Source organism: Diplotaxodon limnothrissa, linkage group LG11 (genome assembly GCF_057381915.1).
Source record: "Diplotaxodon limnothrissa isolate DT_005_m linkage group LG11, D_limnothrissa_male_GT1.1, whole genome shotgun sequence".
Lineage (NCBI taxonomy): Eukaryota > Metazoa > Chordata > Actinopteri > Cichliformes > Cichlidae > Diplotaxodon > Diplotaxodon limnothrissa.
Window position 1 is genome coordinate 22,913,050 of NC_140606.1, and position 26,682 is coordinate 22,939,731.

Here is a 26,682-nt window from a genome sequence, read left to right on the forward strand (position 1 = left end):
TAATTTCTCTAAGCCACTGACCACAGGAGAACCTTTTCCAAGACCTCAACACAGAAGATGCTATCAGAAATCGGAGACCCGAAGGCAAACCTGAGCCCTATCTGGTCCTGCAGCACAAGGACCAGACCGGCTTCAGGGTGCCCAAAAAAAGGAATATTATTGCCTTACAATGATGTGTATTTTAGTGCATACTAACCCTCTCTATGGATTTACAGATGTGTCAAGAATTCATGCTAACATTTATTGTAAATCACCAAACCGCTGAAGGGTGACTTGTGATAATATTCAACACAAACACACCACCAGTGTGGACAATTCATCAATGTTCTGTAAGTCTTTACTGGCAACCAAACATTGTTCCAAGCTATAAACTCACATGGAACAGATTTATTACACTAATACACAGAGTTGATATTGGACATCTAAGCTCTGAAATTCAGAGCAGCTGAGCTGTGGGAGTGATGATAGCACGTCTCTGAAGACCACATTAGAAACAGAGTCTGACTTTAGTCATTATGTGAAGCGTTTGGGGCCATTACCCTGCACGAGACCACAGATGGAATTAGGCTGCCAAGTAAGCACCTTGTGTGCATGAGCCATGCTAATGGCCTCTGTGGTCAGCTCTAAACAAAACACCTTCAACATACAACCTAGTCCAGAGAAACTGGGCAATGAGTGCAGCAGAAGGTTGCAAGTGTCATCGTTGGATTAAATTCAATTTCATTTTCACTAATAACTGGCTAATAACTACATCCAAGTTTACAGCAGTGACCCAGACTTGGAGGGAGCTATGGGAGACCCTCTCCACCACAGGAGGCATCCAAAACTAATTCATCCATTAACACTGCCATTATTTTTCTCTAAATCTGAATCAAAAGCACGAAAAAAAAATCATAATGGGCATATGAAACAGTAAAAGCACCAAGAAAGACAATTCAACCATGAGGTCAACAGAATAAGAGAAGAGGTTAGCAGGTTAGCATTGTAGTAGAAAGTAAATTAGGATTGGGTTGCAGGAGAAGAAATTAGCCACGAGCATATAAAAGGTTATCAACCAAAAAATGAGCAGTTTTAGCAGATATTATCAGGCAGCTCTGAAAAAACAGATAAGCAATCAAAAACAAAACAAAAAAAATGCAGGTGAACAGCCTAACAGCTCAGTGCTGCACTAACAAGCTAGCATGTTCACGCAACATCCTAATGCCCATCTTACATATATGGAATAATTTGAAGTTAAACGTGTAAAACCAACAGGTCACATAAGTCGAAAAGATTCATGTTCCAGAGACGCTGAACATGTCAGACAAATCTTAGCACTAGAGGTCTGTGGTGTAGACCACAGAGTTCATGGAACCTGGCCAAGAGCCTTACTCCAACCCTGCTTCAGCTTCGACTGCAAAGGCAGTGGCAACAGGTAGCAGAGTTAGCATGTATTAGACTAAAAAGCTAGCAGGCTACTTAGCTTTATGGAGGGAAACATTAGCTTTTGTAGTTTCCAGATGTCAGCGGATGAAAGAAAACTGTGTTAAAGTGGCCAAGAGCCAAACTGAATAGTTGTATCAAGAACAAATGTGCATCAAGCACTACGGTGATATTGAGAAATAAAAGTGGCAAAAGTGATCTTTCTCCATCTTTATTATTATTATTATTGAAAATATATTTATGGCCCAAAGGTGTAGTGATTCTTGTTGTGTTTTTCTGACATTTTGACATGTTTGCTTATTTTATTTATTTATTTATTTTTTACATGATTAGATCTATTAGATTTGTACACACTGATCAGCCACAGCATTAATATATCAATAGCACTGGATATCATGTTGCAATACTAATGTTCTTCCTGAAAAACTTTGAGGTCTGGATTTTATTTTAAAATTCAGTACCTGTTCCTCCCATCCCAGTAAGCCTTACAAACGTGGTATTTATTCTTCCACATTTCAGAGCTGTTTTAGCAGTGCAGGAAGAACATCAACAATTAGATAGAGTTTCATTTTGAAGCTGATCAGTATATACCTTTGGACTTCAGTATCTGATGTTGTTGAATACACGTATATATGCTCATGAAGTGCTTTGATTTATCCTGCAAATTCATTATCCTATAATGTGAGAATTGTTAGTGGAAATAGTCTTTGTTTAAACAAACAGTTCTTTTTTACTTATTGACACTTTCATTTTTCATTTATTACATACACAAATCTACTTTTCATTTCTGTAATTAAGCACCAAGTTTAATAGACTGATTACTTCAAGTGTCCCATCATTCCCCACATTCACTCCACATCTCTTCCATATGAATTATTCAGTCCTTGAGACCTCCATTGGTTTGGTTAATCAGTCAGATTTATCAATGCTACATAAGAAGTGCAATATCTCAGTCTGCTCTGTCAGAGCTAAGTATGTCAAATATGACTAATATCCAGTCACTTTGTATCTAACGCAGGCTTTCGGGCTTGAGGGACACCAGGCCCACCCAAAAGTCTATGTCTCATTTCCTCAGGGCTCACTTTCCTTAGCCTCATGTTTCTTAGTAGTAATGCACTCTTCCAATAGTTCCCGTTCCTGTCCCCAGGATATCTGGCTGGCCGTTCCTCCAGATCTCTCGGATGATGCGTTCCCTCTCCTCCAGTCGCTGTGCACGCTCCAGCTCTTCGGCTGAAGTAAACACATTCACGCTCAGTGTCCCATCCGACTGGCTGGTGTGATTGCCAACAGAGATTTCTGTGGTGGGCAACGGAACAGTCGCCTCTACATCGTCCACTTCTTCATCTTCATCATCGTCATCACTGTCCTCATCCTCCTCGTTGATGTCCTTTAAGTTTTTTTTCTCAGGAGTGGAGGGGGTAATGGTAGTGCGTGGCTTGCAGGAGATCCGAATCACCAGTAGGCAGAGTGTGAGTATCAAGCCAAAACACACTCCAAGCACAAAGTAAAGGCCAAAACTCTCTGGATTTGCTAAAGAAGGGACAAAAACAAACTGCATTAGATACAGTTAAATGTTGTTAAAAAATGAGAGGCAAATTCACACTGTGGCTTACCTTTGATGTGTGCATAGGCAGCAATGCTGTTACTTAGGAGGTCCATTTCCTTTTTCTTCACATCCATGGTGACTCGGTTTTCTTCTTTTACACCTGTAGCAGACATTTGACACACAATATTTAATCTGACTGCTATAAGATACAAGACACTTAATCAATCAGTTCTCTTCCAGGTGCTAAAAGTCGCTTTTGAAATATCTGCCAGACTTCTTTTCCTCCAGGTTTATATTCTGTGCAGCGCCGGGATGTCAAACCCACTGACCACAACATTCTTCATATGCCTGGTGGGTGGGATGAGGCCTTCGAGTCCCCAACAAAAGCTCCTTTGTGTCACTATTAACTACTAGCTTGATGTGGGATCATCATAATGCATTTGGCACATGGCACTTTGCCTCAGCCATTCTCTCTGAACCATGACAACCCTATATAAATGAGGTCAAGAGTCAATTTCCCAAGTAGCCGCAACGGGCTCCTTCGTGTCAGATGGGACTGTCAGATCGATTTGTAAAGCTCAGAGGAAGCAGCCAGTGCACGGTTGACATTTTTCTAATGTTTAGCCATTGTTTCCTTGACATTTAAGCTGCCTTATCCTCCCATATCCTGTCAGTCAAATGAACTTTGTTGTGCTTCTTCCGCTGCTATGTGCAGCCATAACTTCTGTCACTACCCAAGGATGGCATCATAGAGCTGCACCAAGTTACATAAAAGAGTGCTGGTGACAACAGAAAAAAGACCAGTTCAGAATAACACACATACACACGTTAGCACCATCCCTCTTTAGCATGTGCTTTGTGTTGTGGCTGACTGTGGAAAAAAAACCATTCTGTTCACGAGATATGATGACGAGCGCTGCAACCATCTCACTCTAACCTGTGTGCGCTCTTCTCTAAGTTAAACCACATGTCACTGTGCCTATAGAGATCATATGGACTCGTTCATATTGCACAAACCACATGTTTATGTTTCCATTTACCTCTAAATTGCACCCAGTGATAATCTCAATGTCTGATCTCTATCATGATGTGACTACCTCAATAATTTATTCAGCATGTGTGCTTACTTGTTGATGGAACTTTTAGTAAAATTCAAGCATGAAACCACACATGTGTAAACCATATGTAATATGGCCCACTAATGAACTTTAAAACACAGCAAACATTCTCTTGTAAAAGTAGAAGTAAACAGAAAGGGGAGTGCAGATAAAGTATAAAACTTACCACAAAAATGAAACTATGGAGCTTCAGTTCCAGTTCATATTGTTCTGAGAAGTTGGAGAACAGATGCAAAATTATCACGCTCCTCTTTTCTCTCTGCTGTTGGATCACGGCTTGTGATCTTTGGTCTTCAGGCTAAATAGTTGATTTGGCCACCCTGAAAAAAAGAGCAAATACACACACAGACACGTCAAGCTATGTTAGAGCCAAACTCAGTGAGGCGTCTGCAATGCAAACAAAGACAGACCTATTGCAGGTTACGTGGTCCAGCAGGAGACCAGAGGCAGACTTTTTGCATTTTTTAGTGCTTAAGTTGTTCCAACACAGAAAAAAAAACACAGGTATGGCCAAGTTGTGCATATTAGTGTCATAAAAGCAACATGAAAAGTAACTTTATTTTTTTTTTTTTGCTAAAAGAAAAAGTAATTTTTTTTTTGATGTCTTTAAATACATTTGATTAGATCTTGGGAACTAAATTATTTTGTGATATGAACTTAGTGGGACTTTGTTCTATGACTTGAAGATACTCCACATTTAGACTTTTATGCATAGAAAGCTGGGAACAACATCAGATCCAATTACAAAGATACTAGCAAAATGAGTACTGACAGCTAAAAAATCCCCAAAAACATAGGGTCCCCTTCTGGCTCTGTAGGGAAAAAACACCTATTAGATGTAAAGCTGTCATCAATAGTAAAATACAAGTGAGGTGTTTCCACTCTCCAGCCTCAGGGACCTGTAATGCTGCTCTCTCATTGCAGCATTGTGCAAGGATGACAAAACAGAACATTTTGAACTTTGAACAAGTGACACGAACTTGAGATTTTTCTTTTTGTTTCTAGCACCTTGAACAATAACAATCAATTTTCTATACTTACTAAAAGCCCTATAACATCCTGGGGGTTTTGCGGTTTACATGCCAGGTGCAGAGCTGAGCGCTGTGAAAATGCTGAGCTGTGGAGTTTTTTGACTTGCACCCCTGTTTAGGAAAAAAGATCCTCTGCCAGCAGCAGTTGGTTTAGCAGAGCCTCTGAGCTTTCCAGGGCAGATTTTGATCTTGCTGACTCTTGGCAGATCCTATGCACTTTACACAGTGCCTAACTGAAACAGCACTCGGGGGGGGGGGGGCAAGTGACAGAGCGGCCGCTGTGGGAGCATGCTTTCCAGGCTGACCACCTTGAGCCGTACAGGAGGCAGCTGCTCCACGATGCAGTGATAGACCCGTGCACTGTCTTCCAAACAAGCTTCCTCTCTTTATAAAAAGTAGATAAACGAATAATGAACAGATTCATTTCCGATCTCCTGCTGAGGCGAATCCCACTTGATGATAGAATCCACATAATGGAATCTATCATCATTATCCAAGCTGAGCAGAAAAGCACAGACTTTAAATGAAATATTTTGTTTTTGTCCCAGGGGTAATAAAGTAAACGGCTCGGATGACTACAGTCTTTTTAAGCCAAGGTCAAAGCTAATGATTGGGTACCTACAGAACATTAACTGACCTCTACTCACACCGCTATGCAGCAAAACTGAGCTTTAGGATCTTGGCATCTGTTACTGGTGGCTAATGATAACTGGAGAGCTGTTTAAAACCTATTTAAACACTAATTATCCTGGCTTGTTGTTTTGTTGTGTGTTTGTTTTAGTCAAACAAGGAAATTATTAACAGACCTGTTCCTCTGCAGCAGCATGCACTGTATCATGACTCAGTTCTCAGTCATGTTCTCAAAGTGACCCAATCTGTTTTTCTTTTGCAGGTTTTGCACAACCCGAAAGCTTTAAAAAGGAGACCTTCATTATAAGAAAACAGTCATGCTTTGGGGACTTGATGTATCATTTATTTCCATCATGTTTTACTTAAACAGTTGTTAAATTTTTAACAGCCTGGAAAATATTGTGACCCTACTCATCTGGTTCGAGGTGCAGAAAGAGGCATTTCTTTTGAAATTCTACCTTTTTTGGCCCTGTTAAGGTCCAAAAAAGGCAGAATTTCTGAGGGTCTCATACCCTCAGGTCAAAGACTTAGGCTCACCCCGTCTGAGGTCTTCTTCATGTCTCTGAATATTAAATAATCACTCAAATCATCATCCTGACATTATTTTCTTTTTTTTCTGTGCGAAACACACAGTCTATATTTTATGTCCTGTTATATCAAAACAGCTATTATTCCAGTAACAAATGGAAAGGGCATCAACTAAATTACCATTCATCTCTGTGCATGTGTGTGTGTGTCACTCAGCAATGAGCTGTTTGTGTCAGATCACTGCAGAAGCCAAGATAAACACATCATGACGTTGTGGCCTGAGAAGAGGTCAGGCGCTATTTTTGACCCGGCATTGTTTGCTTTGGTTTAGAAGAAATAGCTGAGTGGAGGACCAGCTACAAAATGTTATGCAGTGTGATATTTTTGCTGTTGTGGTGATAACCACAACTGCTCTTCCTTCCCACAAGGTTTATCCCTTTCCACAGAGGCAACATCCAGGGCAAAGCCTTTCCTCTGCTTCATTGTCTTAGATAAGTAGGTTGAGACAGAATAGACTGGGCTGTTTACTGTACACAGATGTCAGCTGAGCAGTTTATCAGGTGGCTCCTTAGATGGGCAGCTTTCCAAGGCAAAGAATAGACGCACTTTTCCCCTTGGATAGTTCACCAGTTACAGTAGTTTCATAAACCATCCAACCATATTGCTCCTTTTCCACAATGAAAAAGTCAAAGTTGTAACTCTTCAGTGGAATTTACGCGAGGAGTCAAGCCACATTTGATTTATACACAGAACATGAAAAGGTCAGATTACACAAGGAAGCCTGTCTGTGTTATTTCCGCATTGTAATGACACACACACTGAACCACAGAAGAAAATAAATATTTTTAATACCTCCAATTTCTTTGCAGCTGCAATGATTCCTAGCACAACAGACAGTGTGTCTGTGGTTTGCCTGGGATGAAACTTCACAAAATGAAAATGCCCAGATCTACATGCACACACAGACTCTCTCTAGTAGCCAAGATCACAAAAGGTGCTGTTACACAGCAAAGTCTCCAGTGTTAAATTAACACTTTTGACAGTGTTATATGTTTAAAAGTAACCTAGTCAGTTTTGAAGATTAGCAAAGACTAACACTGAGCAGTGCTCATTTTCTAACACTGGAAAATAACTCAAAATGTTAGAAATATTCCATTGTTAGAAAATCAGCACTGCTCAGTGTTAGTCTTTGTTAATCTTCAAAACTGACCAGGTTACGTTTAAACATATAACACTGTCAAAAGTGTTAATTTAACACTCAACAGTGTTGTATTTAACACTCAGAGGTGTGGACCCATATAGACACTCTCCAGTGTTAATTTAACACTGGAGATTTTGCTGTGTAGGATTTATAGCATCTTTTTTTGGTCTTAATTATGCTCTTATTCTGTAGCTGCCGATAGAAAAAAAAAAACTCTAAATGATTCACAACATCAAACAAACGCATTATTTCCAGCTTTCAGATCTCATTCTGAAACCGTGCAAGTTCCTGTAAAAAGAAAAAAAAAGATTTACTGAATCATAGCTTCGTTTTGGCTCACATGCCAAAGAATGTGAAACTGTATCACAAAAATATCTGCTGGATGTATGTGCACACCATTTATCAGACACCTGTAATCAAGCCAGCGAACCGTCTCCAAGCACTCAAACATAATGGAATTTCAAGTTCTCCGCAAAACAGCAGAAGTGCAGTAGATTACTTTCCACTTGGTAAATAGAAACATTGTCCAAACCAAGATCTCTGTCAACTGTGTCTGTGAAAGCATTCATGGATGTCCACAGGGTGAAGGGTAATTTCTTCTGGAAGTGCCTGTAAGTTTTCTTCAGACGGCGGAGGGTTGCACAGAGCTGCATTTCTGGAGAAAGTAAAAGTACATTTCTTCCAAGTTACTCTTGACACCAACATCTTGGATTTCAAGCTATGATTTCTGTCAGTTCTGCTACCCCGTTGTGAAAGCTTGACAGGAAGGTTGTTCCATTTGGAAACAAAAAATTCATAAGGGTAACATCAGGAAAGATGCAGAAACCCAGGCTGAACATGAGCAGACACAGCTTGGAGAGTTTGAGAGTGTTTGATCAGGCGTAGTATTTATCAGCAAAAAACAATCAAATAAAGCCAAATTTTTATGCTAGATAACTTTTAGAAAAATATTGAAAGGACAGAGATATGGTATTCTTTAACCATTAATCCACCTGAGGGTTGTGGGAGGGCTGGAACCTAGCCTAGCTGTCATGGGGCAAGCGACAAGGTACAAACTGCCAAACTATCACGGGGCTAACATCCAAAGACGGACAATCAGTAATGCTCACAGTCACACCAATTTAGTATAACCAGTTAACTTAACAAGCTTGTCTTTGAACTGTAGAAGGAAGCTGGAATACTGAGGGAAGGTGCACTCCACACAGAGGGGTGTAGCTGGCCAGCAGATCTGAACCACTGCTCTTAAAATGCTTCTTAAAAGCCAAACGGTTAGAAAAATGATCAAACAGTTAATAACTAAATCAAGTATTTTTTTAAATTAATGATATGTTTCTTTCCACCATTTATTTAAACAGAGAGTGGTTAACGGAACTTCTCAGAAAAAGATGTGTTTTAGGAAGAGCTTTAACATGCAAATAAGATTTAAAAAAAAAGCTTTTTGGGGCTGACAGTGGAAATGAGAGTTGAAAATATAAAGTATACCTGCTGTCTTGTCCTGGCTCTTTTGCCCATTTAGAATCACACTGATTACAAAAGCAGATGAAGTTTTCGCTGTTATCACAGACCAGCAGGATTTCAAACTTCCCATGAATTTAAGTGCCTGTGGGGCTTCAAACCACATTTGCAGGTGAAGAGTATGAGCATCGTCCAAAGCGAATGAGAGGTCCTCGAGTGCAGGTTGTCTCATTACCTCAAGTTTCCAAGGTCAGCATTTATTTCCAGCCTCAGCTCAAGAAAAGGTTGATGAGCACAGTGAAAGCTTTGTCTGCTGATGACTGAAGATTGTTTTGCCAATATGAACATGAAGACTTTCAGTTTTCAAGAACTACTACAAGAACCCAACCACTCCCAGTAGTTTGACAGAACATGATTAAATCATCGAGAAAAAAAAATTACCCATGTAACATTCACGGTTGGTAAAAACAAACAGAATTTCAATCATATTTGACCCCATTCTGAACTACTCACCCTAGCTACAGCCAGCTGCAAAGACAAACAGCATAGCAAATTTAAAAGTCAGGACATGCCCAGCTTTTATCAAGTTTCCTCTTGAGACTCTTAGAGAGTCTTGAATGTCTTGAATATCTTTTAGTGTTGGATATGATGCTGAAAAAGACCTTTGGTTTTTATGCGTTGATGGCTCTGGGCACTGGGTACTGTATTTTACATAAGCCTAATGAACAACAGCTTTTCTTTCAAGGACAAACCCTTTTCCAGGAGTGAACACAAACTCCCGGCAGTATTGTCAGCCAATTATTTTACAACAGATATTTAGCTTTCAACAACAGTTAGGTTAGGAATTCACTGTCCAACGTGATGGCAGTGGTAGACTCAGGGCAAAGCATCTCTTGCCCTGATTAATTCCTTTCCATCTTCATGTCATGAAGAAGTGAACCTCAGTGTACTGCTCGCCCTGTGGAGAATATGTTTTGTGGGTTATGGCAGGTAATGGGAGGGTAATAGAGATGCAGGACTGAGCTTGGGGTTAGAGCAAGTGGTTAATAGCACCCAGATGTGTTCCTGATATGAGGGAGAGAGAGAATGCTTTGCTATGTAAATCAGGGAGAGATTTCCCATGCTCCTTCTTAATACTGACGTCATCAAGGTATAAGTCAAATAGCTGATGGCAGTAGGGAATCCAATTTATGACAACCATTGTGTGTTGTGCTGAAAAGGTTTATTTATATATTCGTGTGTGTACAGTTTTTTCTTATAGGTTGTTTGAGTAATTCCTGGATGTTTAGATCGATTCATTTGAGCGTTCCTCTACAATTCCCTAAATTACTTTGGGCTTTAGATCAGCACAAATTGAAATCTCCAAAAATAGAGACATGATCTCATCGTTTTCATTGATCTTGGCCATCATCCAGCAAGCAAGCCAGCACCACATACTGTATCAATTACATGGACCCTACGGATTACTCTGTGACACAAAACACGTGTTTGCCCTTTCCATGATTGGGCCCATACAGCTCGCTGTAGGCTATCCACAAATATGTTGCAGTTCCAGTAGATTTGGGGAGTTTCGAAGTGTTGCTCTGGCAGGACTGAGTTTGTGTAGTGAAAGTGAAGGCTGCTTGTATGACTATTTTAGGGGCTGTTGAGGTAGTGGCTCCTACTGACTTCTTTTAGTAACCAGTAGCAATTAGAAAAACAGCGCTGTCATCTGTTATGGTTAACTCTTAGATCATGATAGTGTCATATTTTTACAATAGAGATGTGAGGAGGTGCTTAGAGCACAGATCATAGCATAGCTTAAAAATGATAGTTTATAAGATGGCATGGTGCTCTAAAACTAATCCTTTCAATTTTCTGGGTTTATTTACAGCAAGACAAAAATAAAAATGTGACATGGCTTTTGCTGACAGTGCTTTTGTTGTCACTTGAGCTAATTTTATGTGTTCTTGTAGGGTGCAAATATTACTTAACATAATAGCCAAGTTATTGTTGATTGTTATATCTGCGGAATAATGCCTTGAGTTTGGGCCTAAATAACATTCATTCAGCTCTTGTCATTGTTTCAAACAGCAAATGTACTAAATATTGCAGCCTAAGCAAAAATATGCCCACCACACATTTATGCATGCTCAAGCACATTTTTTCAACGTGTGTCTTTTCCTGCATGCCCCTCTTCTTCCAGTATGTGTGTGTCCAGCTGCAAATATGTCTCAGCATACATGTATCCAAGATAGGAGTGTAAGCTTAGGTAAACCCACTGGACTTAACATGTCAACCATCCACTGAAATCTAAAGACCAGACTGTCTAGGCCAGTGGGGCTCCCGCTAGAAGACAATAAGCCCTGAGTCCTGGAAGGCATCACCGGCTAGTTGAAGCTTTGCTAAACATAGTTTTGGAGACACCTCATTTATCAAACTCATATTTGTCAGTGACCTAAAATATATATATTTTTTATGTGTTAGCTATCACCTTTTGACCAAGGCCATATAACTGTTAAACAAAACCGCTGTTAAAAGTGCAGTAATTAAATCTGTATACATATATGAGTGTGTTAAAAGGGCGTTAAGGTGAAACCAGCTGCTGCTTGATGAATGACATGATTTTGGAGCTGTGTTTTTACCTGATGAAAAACTAGACAAGTGATAAACACTCACCATTTTCCCCACATCTTCAACCCTGGTAACAACAGTTAGCGGCTATAATAAAACCACCAGCACTAACAGTTAAAAGGAGAAGGCCTGCTGTTTAAATGGAGCACTTTGTTTTGGGGCTGGGTGTTGTTCAGAGAGATCTGCTGATGATCATCTGATCCTGCATGACTTCATATCCTAGCTTAAATATGCCCCATGAAACCATTATCACAGCATCTTCACTGTAAATAAACCATTTTTTGGCAAAGCATTTTTTTCCCCATGCAGTGGTTATCAAAGGCACTCTGACCTTAGGACAAACATATGCTATACATCCAGATATGAAACAAACCACTGCAAGTTTAACTTTAAACCCAACTCACCTAAAAAGATGTCAGCGACAATCAATGTGAAATTAAAAAGTGATGCACAAGACAACTACCGTATTTCCATTGCATGGAATGTTAAAGTTGGAACAAGCTGAAAATACTCCAAGGAATAAATGTAGGTAAAGTGGTTCATTGGTGTTGGCTGACATTTTTTCATTTACTTTCTTTGACATTCCCATCTTTTGTAACTTTTGTTTGGGACAATTTGCAATACTGAGCAACCAACAGTGAACTCCTGATTCAGCATTTTTCCATCTGTCCAAGTTATGTCCAAGGGACATAAGAGGCACACTAAATGCATATGCATTAAGATCTAATTCGCTTAATTCATGCACTGATGGAAAATTACCTCATTGCTCTTACTTCAATTTTTAGTATAATTGTTCTCTCCCAAAGCCAAGAACTGGAAACATGAAGTTTGATGCGGTGGTCTACACATGGGACTTTGAGAATGTTTACTGGGATGCTTTTGTGATAACAATGCATTGTTCACATTTGATAAAACAGCACTGTTGCCCAATTTTGAGTCCTGCTAAATCAGCCAAATGTATGTACACACTATACCTCTGCAGGGCTTCAATAGCATTACATCATTACAGGCTATTTGTTCATGTGTAAACATAAATTACAAAGAGTAACGATAATATATCTAGCTGCCTATATTAGCCCTTCTCTTGCACTGGGTTTGTTTATGAATGCTATCCATTGGGCTAAGTTCTTTTGACTTATCCTGGCTTTGTGTGGATTGAAACTTTCTGCAAACAGATTGGTACCATGGGACTTTAGACAAGCAAATCAAGTCAGAATCTGACCTTTCACCTCTGAGTAAATGGAGAGAGTTACCAACCATCCTCAGGACAGATAAGACAGGCCAACTGACAAGTGAGTCAACTGGGTTTTGGAAAAAGAAAAGTCTGCTAGTATGAATAGCTTGGAGAGGTCATGCAGAAGTCAAGTCTTGATAATCAGGCTCCAAGGGGTCATTTAACCCTGTTACATGCTCTTCCTATGGGAGATTATCTGATTGAATGTGGGAGGCTACAGTGCAAGCAGTCCACTCAGATAGTGTGAATAAAAAGACACTGGAGAGCAGCTCCAGCCTCCACCCATCAGCGCTCTTCTCTCTGATAAGAGGTGCTAACCACAATCATCCAGCAGAAAGCTAGAACTAATGGAAATGAGGCATATGGTCAGCTGCTGTTGACCATGATCTTCTCTTAGTGCTTATGCAAAAAAAAAAAAAAAGGAAAAGAAAAACTGACAGATGAATAGAGCCATACGCACCATGTGTGCCCTGCTTTTAAAATTCTCTCACCTCTCTTATTTTACTGTAAGAATCTGCTCTTTTGTGGCCTTAAAAACACAACAAAACAGCAACAGGATGTTTGCTTATATTGAACCTTTTATTAGACAACTATCTAGTGGCTTTAAGTTTAGAAATGATGTGCAGAGGCACAGGAAATCCAGCTCTTCTGTCCTGTCTGAACTGGTGCTGCACCAGCTCTTCTTAGATCTGTTACAAGCTAAAAACACTTTAACTCAGCTCTGATGCACTGACACGGCAGATGAGGATCCAGCTTAGTTCGAGACAGTAGATTGTAGTAGAACAACGTGTTTTTATGTAAAAAAGATGCCAGGTGCTTAAAAGGTTTGAAGAATGTATTCACACTGCTGTTACTAAAACTCAGTCACTTCACTCAAGCTTCTCTAAACCTTTGAACACAGTTAATCAAAACAGAAACAACTGCAGATAAGCTGCTTTTTCTTGTAAAAACTTACCAGACTCGCTGTGATGAAGACCAGATATCAGACTTTGTAGCACAGGAAGGTTTTCCCAAGACCAAGCATCTCTCTAAACTAAAACAAATTAAATCTCAGACTCTCTCTAATACAGGAAAGAGTTAATTTAAAAAAAAAAATAGTGTTCGTGATTCACAGGAGTTTCTATGATATGAATGTTAAACTCACCCGTCACTCTTGAGAGAAGCTGTTCAGTCCTCGCAGAAAGCAAACTGCAAATCTTAATCTTCCTTCCCTCCAAATTTTGAATTAGAGAAAAGGAAAAAAAGAGCACGGCATTAAAAGCAGCCTTGACTGTTGCTCTGTTGCTGCTGTGGTCAAGTCCTGAAGGGAGCGTGTGTTTGCCTGAGTATGTGTACAGGGTCTGGGGAAGAGGTGGTAACTTCCTCTGAAAGTTGGAGACGGAGCGAGTAACAGAGTTCTCTCTCTCCCGGTTCCAATCTACAAGCAGGAAAAGCTGTCACACTATCCCTCTTTCAGAGAAAAAAAAAAAAAAAAAAAAGATGAAAAAAAGAAAGAAAGAAAGAAAGAGGAACAGCCAAAAAAGGGCAAGCTCCAAGAAGAGGGGAGGGAGGAAAGCTGTGGTGTGTGTAGTGTGGTGAGGGTGTGTAGGAGCACTGGAGAGCGGGGGTTCCCTCTGTTGTTGAGAAAACAGGCAAAACGCAACTCCAGGAATATTAGCCCAAGTTTTTCCATGCAGTTTGACAAGAAACGAAACAATATGTTACATGGTGTAAGAACTGCTGTTTTGTGGCTTTGCACTTTTTCACCCACGCATCTAAACGTTTAATGGGTGTTGTGAATAGCTTCAGGAAAATGCTGGATTACAAATCCTAGTCTTCTTTCCCTCCAAGCTATTTCTTTAAAAGAACATTTTCTTTTATGAGGAATGAGATCAGTTCTGCTCTCAAGTGTGTTGATAGAAAACTTTGTGCAGGCCGCCGGTTTGTTTTGTGTAGTTTAAAGACTGTAAGGGAACAGCAGCTACCTGGATCTGTCACGTCTAAGTAATCTGCTTAATAACTGACACTTGAAAATGTCAAGTTGCATTGCTATGGAGAGAATACATGCTGAAATTGTTTGTTGCGGTGAATTCTAGTTCTCAGTGTATGCCTCCCAATCTCAAGAGAATAACCAAGAATACACAACATGCAATTTTTGTGCTCTAATTTTTGCACATATTAAATAAAACATGTTAGTTAGTAACCTTTAGAGATGTTAGCAGACAGACCCAGGATTCCTAATTCCCCTTGTTTATACTGTTAATGCTCATATAACCTGTAGCTTAATTATATTTAATGCATATATGCAAATGCCCTTGATCTTCTATACTAAATAGAAAGTAAGTGCATCTTTCAGAATGTTAAAATCTACTTTGAAAATAAAGTTTTAAATAACTTTACATTAATTCTATCCCAGGCTTGTATGGCTGGTACATGCAGCTTAAGTAAAGTAAGCTAAAGCTTCCATTGGCTTTATTTTGACAAAAACTGATGTGGCTCAGTGTACTTACGATGCAATGACAAAGCTTAATGTTGATTTATAATTCAAAATGTGTGTTTTTGATGAATATTTGTAACTTAAAAGAGTCGTGTTACGAGATAGTGCGACTGGTAACAGCACTGGTAAAAGCAGCCTCACACAAAACATAGTAAACATGTAATCCCAATAATATGTCAACTGCTACGCTGAAGGAGTTGACATACTAATTGAGAACAGCTGCAAGATACATGAAAAAGTATCTTGCATCAGGAATTGACCGCACCACTGAGTTAACACTGGTAATAATAATGTTTTTCTCATGTTTGATTGCTGCATATCATGAACAGTATTTTTGTATTCTCAGCATGCACCGACCTTTGTTTGTCATATTTTGCAAGCAGTTTAACTACCAGCATTTTTAAACAAGCTCTGGGTTTGCCAGGTTTATTGAAGCCATATGATTGCGGGGGCAATGTGACATTTTTCATTAGTTTTGCCCATAGTCTTCATGGGAAAATAAGGAAGAAAAGCTGAGAAGAGTGAAATCAAGTGTTCATTTTATCCTTCCAGAGGGTCAGTGTCAGAACTGAGCTGTTATTGTGCTACACCCTTCTGGGACTTGAAAGAACATCCTGGTCTAGATATTTCGGTCACATATTTCGCTCGTTAACCCACGTAGTTTGGAGGCTCTAAAATCTAAGCATTCACTCACTTCACTTGAAACTGCATTTAATTTTGCACCCACTGGTCTTTCAGGATCATCGTTCCAAATCAAACATCCTCCCACCACCACTTTCTCAAGTTACTGCTTCCCCCTTTGTCTTTGGATGCAAGCAAAACAAAAAGAAAGTGGAAGGCATCTCTCCAAAAATCCACCCAGTCGTCTGCATCGATGAAGGAGGTGCTGAAGGAGAACCTGTAGCACCTTTAGTGGAAAAGCCGAGTTCCTTTACGCCAGAATTTGAATGCTTCTCTTTGCTGCATCAGCTATCACATTCCTGCCTGAATCTCCTCATAACTGGCAGATGTCCACCTGTCCCTGGGGCTGATTTACACGCCAGTACTGGGTTAGTCTGAGGAGGGTGGGTATGTTAAGGGTAGGAGACTGGGGATAAAAACAGGAAGAAACAGAAGAAGAGGAGGAGGTGAAAATGACTTAAAGATAATGAGAGCAGTCTAATTACAGAGCACGTATGGCTTTAAGACAGACTTTTCCTGGATCATGTCAGACAAACCCAAACCTTCCCGTGTGGTGCTCAATATAAATATAAATTCACAGCATTTTTGGAGATGGAAACGGTGATGGGGGAAGGGAGTGTGACTAATGATTGGCAAAGGTCTGTCTGCAGGTAGGGAAGAATGAAACATAAAGTGTGTAAAGACTGTAGTGGTGGTGGTGGGGAGAGTTAAACAAGATAGCACTTGCTCACAAAGCTAACTGCCAGGATCAGGTGAGGCTGTGTGTTCGAGGCAGGTTTCATAGTAACAAAAGCTAACTACAGTATTTAACCTAGATTAATATTTGCAGTACATTTCGTGAGAGAGCTGCCACACCCACTCATTTTCCAAAGGTTGCCATGCACAGCCTTTGTTGGGGATCTGCACCGCAGCGAGGCAGCGTGAATGAACAGTAGATGGAAACCTCTGATGAAAGGCTTGGATTCGGGTGGCTGAAACCACAGTAGAGCAAGCGGAATAAAGAGAAGAAGTGCTTAGGCTGTTTGCACTTCTGACATCCGCAATTTTCTTAAAATGTAAATGCAAAACAATCTGTTTAGGGAACGGCTGCGTTTTTTTTTTCTCAAGTATTGCAATAATGTGATTATAGTTATGAAAGAATAATAAACCTTTGTCTTCCTGTTAGAGAGAGGGGAGAGAGATAGGGGGAGGAAAACACCACCCCTATGACTCAACAGCAAACTGAAATTAATATCCAGGGAGGGCGCCCTGAGAGAATTAGCATCATTCCTTCTTTAATCAAAAGCATACAATGACATAAAACTGCAAAGAAATATTGCAAAGAAGTAACACTGAAGCAACCATCAGCTTGAGTGAAGACAAAAGAGAAAAGAAACATTTTTAATGTATCCTCGAGTTTGTCAAGGTACAAACAACTTGCCCTTCACAAATGGCTCATTAATGCATTCGTGGATTACCTGGATTAACCTCATCAAGGTCTTTTTCAGGTGCTTTCTGCACTTTTTCCAGTGCGTGAAAGCACATACTTGTCTTTTTGGCCTCTGTGCCCCCCCATAAAAACCAATCACACTGGAGGCATCTGCTTGCAGTTGCTTCTTTATGGGACAGATGGGATCCTGAGAAGGCAGCTCCTGTGCACAGGGTTTGTTTTGTCACGAGCCTGATCTCTTTCCTGCTGTGATTTTCCACTCCCTGTTCATAAATAATAAATCACATGCACATACCTGGGCACATAGAAACACACTAGAACACATGAATAGAGGTGTATAAGCACATATCGACGACTCAGTATTTCTCCACAATTACAAACAGATGGATTAGCTCTTAAGATGTATTAAATCTTACTGTTTTAACTCTGCAGATCATGCAGATATCTTTGGTCAGCAATGCTCTCAAGGAGGCTCACTGACACCAGAAAGTGGAACAGCCAAAATCTTCTGCGCATCTTTGGAAATGTTTCCACCATGACTGCAACTGTCAGGAGCCATTACTTTGTGGAATTTTACTGTTTTCAGCACATGTGTCTTCGGCCGTCTTTGTGGATATTTTTATGAAGTATTTTTACTGGAAGTACTTTAAACTATAGAAAGTCTTTCATTGGTGACAATCTGGTATGCAGATTATGTATATAATAGGTACACCTCTAAAAAGGTATGCTGTTTTTTATTTTATTTTATTTTTTTATTGTTGTACAGTTCTTTTATTATAATAAGAAGACCATGCCAAGAAGACCATGACCTCACTTCCGGCACACCCATGGAGTGGTAAATAGAAAGGATATTAAGGAAGAGGTCTGTTTGGTATTAGGCTGGAAGCTGAGGACAGGAAATGATCCTGAGTTGTTCAGGCGCAGTCTATGCACATACTGCACACTGTTCCCAAGTTCCCAGTGCTCACGCTCACTCCTACGCAAGTCAATGGACACAGAAGGGTTGACAGGGGTTAAATGAGTGGGGAAGGAACACAAAGATTGCAAAAATTCAGGGGAGAGATTACATAAACATCTTAACATCTTGGCAACTTGACAGTTGCATAGTTTCCCTTTCTTCCTAAATCTCTTTCACTGTCTCTCTCTTTGTTTTACAGCAGTTAGTTCCCAAAATATGAAGATCTGCTTATCTTATTATGGTGAAGTTTGTGGAGCTTTTAAATAAAATACAAGACAAAATTAAAATAAGAAAATAAAGTAACAGGAGCTAAATTTCCTTCCAGAACAGAAAACATGTGTTTTCTTTGTCATGGCAGACTATTGGATTTCATAAGAAAAATAATAATCAATGCAAGTATGCAGTTCTTTGTGTGTGAAATTGATAATGTTGGAACCTAAACCTTTGCTAATATTATGCATCAGTCACTTTGCCATTTTACTTTTTCCATGCTAGCAGCAGTACTCCTGGGATACTAATGCTGTTTGTTAACCAGTTCAGATACTGGACAGAGAACAGATAGAAACATAAACACCTCTAAAACTTTCTCCGACGGTTTAGTTAGGAACAAAAACACATGCATGACAATGCACGATATTCCCCAGCTGATGAACCAGAATGCACTCTGTGTCAGTATCAAGCTCATGTTTGCCACACATGAGGCTGTGTGGGGAAAGGCAAATTCACATTCATCCTATGAGCACCAGGCAGCACACAGGGCCTAGAACAGTTTTGTCCTTTTGGGTACGTCATACCTTGGGTACTTCATATGGGTTTTCTGTGTGTGAAAACCCATATGAAGGCCATGAGGCCCATATGAGACTAACCCATTTGGGGTCCATGGCAGTTTTGCCCTTTTGGGTTCCCAAGAAAGAATTCTCTTGGCCCCATATAAGAGCAAAACTGCTTTGGGCGCTGTGTGGGCACACTGACCATGGTACCATGTGGGATAAGTGCAGGTTTGCCCTGCATGGATAGCCCCACAGGTCACCCACACCTATGTGCACAGGCAGCCCACTGTCAGCCGCACAAAGGACCCAAGGGGGCATGTTTAGTCGGCATGACTGTAACCTCCATTTAGCTTTGTTAAGCTGTTGTCACCAGGCTGATTAATATGAAAAAAAAATGGGCATAAATAGTTTTCATGTATGTTTAGTAGATCAACACTGCATGTAGTGACTCACTGGTAGTAATGATTTTGCTTGTATTGTTGTGGGAAGCAGATTGCTGTGACTCTGGCAGTCTGGGCTAATGATTATAAAGCATTTTATAAGTTCAGAACATACAAACAGGAGTAGATTTAAACAGATGTCCCCTGTCTCTGTTCCAAGAGAGTTGCAAAAGCCTTTGAATGTTATCATTAAAAATTATTCTGTTCCTCCAATACCAGATTTGGGTCCTTAATCCATTTTAATACTGTTTTAAGTATGATTCCCTGTTTAATTTACTTAAATTGGGAAACAACTTAAAACCACACGTGAGCACAAATATTGATTCAAAAGGACTGATATTCCTCTTAAACAATGGTCCCATCGGTGTCGCTGTAAACATCTGAATAACATTACAAAGACTATGTAACAGGCCACACTGTTCTTTTATAAACCAGCCTTACTTTGCATATTTAAGAATAGCTCTTTGTGTGTATACAAGTATGTACTACGTGGAAACTATGTGACTGACAAACCACCACAGCCAGGCTTAGAGTGCTCTATACACAGGCTATATGGGTAAAAGTCTGCGGAGGATCACTGTGAGACCAGTGAGAGCAACATCTAGTAGGAGAGGAAAAGCTGCAGTCCAAGATAATGAATAATTATTTCCACCTCCGTCCACCTCTGCAAGCAGCACCCCTCCTAGCAACACCAAAACTCCCCATCTGTTTGCACATGAGACATAATGATGGGCTTTCGTGTGCAGAGAACTGTAAAAGATGCTAAGTATATACCTCAAAATAAGCATGAACAATGCAGCACTGTGTGTATGGCTTCCTTTAGAGAATCATTAAAAACTTGATCAATGCCATACAGCCAGTGAAACGCTGGTTTCTGATTTAAGAAGTAGAGTAAAAACACTGAAGCACAGTTCATATTCTGCTCCACATGTGTATGTGTATATAACAACCAACAACAACAAAAAAATATTAAACACTGTTACACAAAGTCCAGACAGAGATGAAAGCCGGTTTCTTTGTATTTCTCACAGATGAAGCACAGCTGTCTTGTTAAAGCTTAGAAAATCGTGACGAATTCAACATTGATTTAAAATGTATTCAGACTTTCCTTTGCAAAACTTTGCATTTAACACTTTCATACGATACATCAAGCTCTTGTAGTAGCTCAGTTGGATGTCACTTTAATGAAAAGCCAAGATAGAACAATTGCAGCCAGTGCGTTTTAAAGACACGGCTGTTTATACAGAACAGCAGAGGTTTTGGAGCATACCCATGGCCACCAACACTTACACACTATCAAATTTGAGGCTGACACTAAAAACAGCTAAAGTAGTCATTATGGCTTGATAAAGGCATTAATCCCAGAGCAGGCTGGAGCCAGTTTGCTTGTCTTTCCTGCACGCACACGGACACACACACACATGCACGCAGAGGAACGCACACAGACAGTTACACAGATGCAGAGAAAAGGAGAGACCTGATACTGACTGTCAAAATGACAGTGCTGTTGTTTGGCTGCCACATGTAAAATACTCCACTTCTACAGCTTAAGCCAGCTTTGGCCCAAACAATACCTTTGCTGTGGCCTTCTGCCCTGCATTGACTCTATGTTAGTTCCAGCTTTGCAAAATAGACACGTTCCAAACAAGCTGATGAATGAATTCTTTACGAAAAAACAAACAAATCATTGGTTTCACCGTGCAAGAAAAGCATGTTCACCATTCATCCAATCTGGAAACCTGTCAACTCTTTCTCTTCACATTAAATGTTTACCTGCATGCAAACAAAACCTCCTCAAGAGCAATTTGGTCAATAGAGCTTGACCAAATATAAGGATTACTGTTTATCCCCAAGTATAAAATTCCATTGCTTATTGGTATCACAGATTAGGAAGTGACAGCTTGAAACTTTTTTTTGAAATACCTTTCAAACACAAACCAGTCTCTTTTCCAGCCATCTTCCCATCCTCGACTACACAGTGAGCACCACACATGTTGCAAGTGGAGGCTCCAACTGCAGTGTAGGTGCCTCAGGGGATTTCAGAGCTACCAATTTAGTTTACAATTTGGGCCAATTTACAAGAATGCAATTTTCAGCTGGTTTTAACTGTTTATGGTTCACAGTGAACAAGAATATTGGTTGTACCTTGAGCCATAACAGTCCAAAAGTCCCTGTTAACGAATATAGAAAGGATTTGCTGATGTTAGGAAATATAATTTTAATGCTTCAGAGATCACTTCTGAATGCCAAACTAGTGCATTTAACTACCTTACACATTTTACAAATCCATTGTAAACGAGATATTAACATATTTCTCAAACATCTGCTTAACATGTGTGCAAATAAAACACTTACTCCTGACTGCACGTTTGCTCAGTTTTAAAGTCGTGTTTTTTATTGTCTTCCAATGGATTGTTCTTGTGTATCGCCAAACACTTTTTTAAAACAGATTTTTTTTGTCTTTTTTGACAGCAGTGAAGAGTAGACAGGAAACAGGGGAGAGAGTGCAGGGGAAGACAAACAGCAAAGGACTGCTGCATTTCAGCATATGGGTATCTTGTCAACCTCAGTCACTGAGCTAAACTGGAACCTGAATTGAGGTATTTTAGCAACTCCATTTAAATACCTGTACTTTTAATAATGATGCTGCAAATAATTCTGTAGGCTTAAATTTATAAACTGAAAAGATATCTTTTCTGTTAAATTTAAGTTTAATACATCTTTCATCCATCCATCTTCTTAGCCGCTTATCCAATTCAGTGTTGTGGAGGATTGGAGCCTATCCCACTTGATTTGACCAATGGCTTTGTATCTTATTTGGGATTCAAAAAACTGTGACTCTGTGCAGTGTTAAAAGATGAAGAAGAAAAAGGGAAAAAAATGCTTCAAAATTAAAGAGTCGCTTTTTTAAGTGCAACGATCATCCTCAAATCTGGCCTAAAGCCCCAGGAGCGTTTTTATTCTGGAAAGAATCTGTGAAGTCACATGAGGATGCTGAACTAATTATACATACGGACTACTTACTTGGATTCTGTTTTTCCACCATAAAGAAAACTCAGAACTTTTCCTTTTTATATACACAAGGAATCAGCTTATTTTGAAGCAGGATATAACCAAAGAAAAACAGACTATGACCAGACAAAAACAGACAATATGTTTGCCCTCATGCCAAGTCCTTTGCTTTTCGGCAGAAAGTCGCCCTCTTGGGACTTAATCAAACTACCGGGTGCCAAATAAATCCACAGGGTGCATCCCTTTTTTAAGAATCCTGACATATGACTCAAAGCCACAGTTTTACTTAAGAATTCCCAGCCTAACAGTCATCTCTTACACATATATCCACTTGCATGCACTTGTATTCACATATACAGTGATAGACAGATTTCTAGAGTTGAACTTGAATTATCCCACATAAAATGGGCTAAAAATACAGGCCGTCTTTGGTATTTATGACTGCTGGGAACAAGCTAAAGTGAAACATCAAGCTGAAATGTGGCAAAGGCTGTTTTTCACTATAAACCACAAGTAATTGTGCAGCCTTTGGAGAATAGCACTCTTAAAAGCTTAAAAGCCCTAGCATATAGTGAAACAGAAATGGTTATAAAAAAAGATGTCAACAAACGATATGTTTCCATTTAGACTTCTCTTACAGTGAAAGGCCACACATACGCAAGGAGAACATTCATGTAAAAGGACAAACATAAGCATGTACTTATGTGTAAATGATGGAGGTCAAAGTCATTAGATGCTGTCTCTTTTTTTTCTCCCTCTCATTAGGGTGGTGCACAGAGGAGTGTGCTAGAGGAGTGTAATCGAGATAATAACACACTTCCACAGCTGTTGAAAGGGACTGTGGAGCTGGGCCAGGTTGAAAGTCACCATGCTGAAAGTCAGAGTGCAGGTTTGCTTGACAGCACATTTTGAGAACAAGATCCAACAGGTCAAAAGAGACAGATGGCAGGGCAGATGTAAAAGGTAGAGCTGCTGTGCCTCTGCAAACCTTGCTGTTAGTACATGTATGGTAGCATAGGCCTACTCTGACAAATCTCCTTAAGTATAATGAAAAGGGTAAAAGATTAGTTCATCGCTCTGAAAAGTTTGCACTGAAAAATAGATTTTTAGAGGACTCTGTCTTACTGTAAATTAAAAGAAGCAGGCAGGCTGTGTTCTTATGCACTCACGCACACCAACATCACATAATTATAACAGTCCACACCCAAATCCTTTGGTACACACAGCTCACTTTTTTTGCCTGTGAATCATTCAGGCATCTGCTTCCTGTTTGCCCCCATCCCAGAAGCTTAAGCCCCATGTAATCGTTCAACACCACTGCACTTCCTTTCCTCTGTCCCCCTCCATCCTACTGTCCCCCTCTGCTGGGAACTGTTGACTCATGGTTGACTAAATCAACATTGTTGAAACAGAGGCATCCATCTGATCCATCTGGACCGTGGTCACTGCTGTGGGCTGCTGGTCATTTACCTCTTTGGCGGAACAAACCCCTGCAGTTATAGTCAACAAACACTGACACTTGTGATAACAAGCTGGGCTGCTTTTCATATAAAACGCACAAGCACTTTGACACTGGTGCACAGTTGGTAGAGCAAAATGCTGTCAAAAGTGAATGAACAGCTTTTAATTATGCCAGACCGAGTTTGTCACAAACTCAAGGGTCTTGGGGAAAAACCCTCCGTCCTCTGTTCTCAGAAAATATCTTTAGCCTGCAGATAAGCCAGCAGGAAATTGGTTTGGTTGCAAACCAGCAACTGCATTCCAGAGCACAGGAGTTGTCAAAAATGTCCAAGCGTCTTCTGTGAATGCATGCACACCTTTACAGATAACAGCTGAAGCACTTAATGATTTACTCCTACCTATGAGAAGCTGGAGCAAGACCTGACATGTACAGGACATATCTCATCTTTTTGACCACCATCAACCCATATCAAAGCACCCTCTTACTGTAATCTATCTCTTCCTTCAGGCACACCTGAGATTATATAACTGTCACTCAAAATGCAGGGCTACTGAGTTCTTGAACTGACTGGGTTCTTTGTTGTTAGCATGAAAGCAGACTCTAACAGCAATACAGTGCTTTGAAAAGGCATTTGTTCCCTCCCTCATATCATAGTTTATCACAGTTATATGTTTCAGACCATCAAACATATATATGTGTGTGTGTGTGTGTGTGTGTGTGTGTGTGTGTGTGTGTGTGTGTGTGTGTGTGTGTGTGTGTGTGTGATGATTTCATTTTTTAAGACAAAAAAGTTACACAAACCTATCAAAGAAAACAAGCAAAAAGAGAGCAACACAATAAACACGACACCACAGCAATAACCTAGATAACTGTAACTAACAATAAATACTAAATATTGAATGTTATTCTGTAGCACGCAAGACCAACTGTGCACAATATGCTTTGAGGTAGCAGCCAAGAAAAGTGTAGTTTGTGTCTGTGAGCACCTGTGTGCACACCTGTATGCATGAGCGCACTTGTATTCAAAAGGTTTCTCCATGTAAGAATCTGCTAGAGGGTGTGCGGAGCCATAGCCCCCCCAAGGCATGAAGCAGGCATGGAGGAGATCCAGGCCCAAGACATCCAGAGGACTTTCCTGGAAAGAGCAGAGGAGGAGAGCCCCAGACATGGGGCCACCCAGCAGCGTGGTGTAGAAGCCACAGGGGCTATAGTGATGTGCCTGTGGGCTCTTCTGGGAGCCAGCCGTGCCAGAGTGGACCCATCCCCAGACCCAGAGGTCCGAGATCCGTGGGTTCCCACCCCCCGAAAAGAGCCCAACTGAGCCATGGACGCCAGGCCCCGCCAAGCAGCCACAGGGAGTGAGCTGGTACACACCTGAGCGTTATTTTTGCGTTAAATTTATGTTAAAATGCATTAAATTCCCACCCCTAATATATATATATATATATATATATATATATATATATATATATATATATATATATATATATATATATATATATATTATTAGGGGTGCAACAATATTCGTATCGATATTGAACCGTTCGATACAGTGCTTTCGGTTCGGTACGCATATGTATCGAACAATACAAATTTTTTTATTTAATTTATCAACTTTTCTTCTGACAATGCTGTCTGTGTTGAGCGCTCGGTGGATCTGCGTTCGACTACTCTGCCTAGGCTGCACTGTCAAGCGCAGATCCACTGAGCGCAGGGCAAGCTAGCTAGACAGAAGCAAAGCTAGTTGCAACATGGCAAATTGAACCTCCCCCACCCTAATTCAGATCTGGCGTTTGGAACTATTTTGGTCTTCATGTGAAGTATGACCCTGAAGGTAAGCACGTCATGGACAAAAGTAAAACAGTATCTGGGATGTGCCACGCAATGCTCAATTACATTAGTGGAAACTAGTGCGTTAGCGCAGTTAGCTTGTTAACGTGTTGACGCCGTCCAGCCGCACACACGGGGCAATCCGCAGTAGCTCGTTAACGGAGATTTGCCATGTTGTGGCGTTAACGTCATTTCAACGAGATTAACGCTGACAGCACTAGTGGGAACACAACGAATATAACTGCACATTTACGCCGACATCATCCTAGTGCAAAGACAAGTGGAAGCAGACCAAAACAACAAGCACACATGCTACAAGTATACCCGAGTCATTTAGACAGCCGTTAGCACATGATTCTCCTTATGGGGACCTGATATGTTTAATATGCTGCTGAGAGTATACACCAGAAGAAGTGTATAGCTTTTATTTTGGAAAGAGCCATTTCTCTGTAATAAACTCTCTTTTCCAAAGATGAGTGATTCCTCGATCAGATAGATTTATTTATTTTTTTATTATTTTGTTATTTCAGCAACATTAAATTTAAAAACTGTACTCTTGAGTTAAAATATATATTTATAATTTTAATAAATGACAAATTAAAAAAGCATGAACATTTTTTGTATCGAAAAAATATCGAACCGTGACACCAAAGTATTGAACCGAACCGTGAATTTTGTGTATCGTTGCACCCCTAATATATATATATATATACACACACACATATATATATATATATATATATATATATATATATGGAAATTAATGACCTACAGTTTTCTAAGGATAAAAAATATGGGAGCACTGGAAAATCACTCAAAAGAAACAAAAAACATATCCACCCTGAC

At 40.0% G+C, this 26,682-nt stretch overlaps 1 protein-coding gene across 4 annotated transcripts; it reads right to left on the bottom strand.

Moving 5' to 3' along the window:
• Positions 1-1,631: 1,631 nt before the first annotated feature.
• On the bottom strand, positions 1,632-14,175 carry eva1ba (eva-1 homolog Ba (C. elegans)). Of its 4 annotated transcripts, none has more exons than XM_085366388.1 (5): positions 13,923-14,175; positions 13,734-13,806; positions 4,253-4,406; positions 3,036-3,128; positions 1,632-2,952 (listed from the first exon to the last, which is right to left on the bottom strand). In XM_085366388.1, exons 4-5 carry the CDS (start codon positions 3,100-3,102, stop codon positions 2,525-2,527), a joined length of 495 nt encoding a protein of 164 aa, XP_085222514.1. In that variant the 5' UTR covers positions 3,103-3,128; positions 4,253-4,406; positions 13,734-13,806; positions 13,923-14,175; the 3' UTR covers positions 1,632-2,524. The 4 variants fall into 4 exon arrangements, with proteins under 4 accessions (XP_085222514.1, XP_085222513.1, XP_085222515.1 ...); XM_085366387.1 differs by having other exon boundaries at positions 13,734-13,811; XM_085366389.1 differs by lacking the exons at positions 13,734-13,806; positions 13,923-14,175 and adding an exon at positions 5,128-5,324.
• Positions 14,176-26,682: the final 12,507 nt, after the last annotated feature.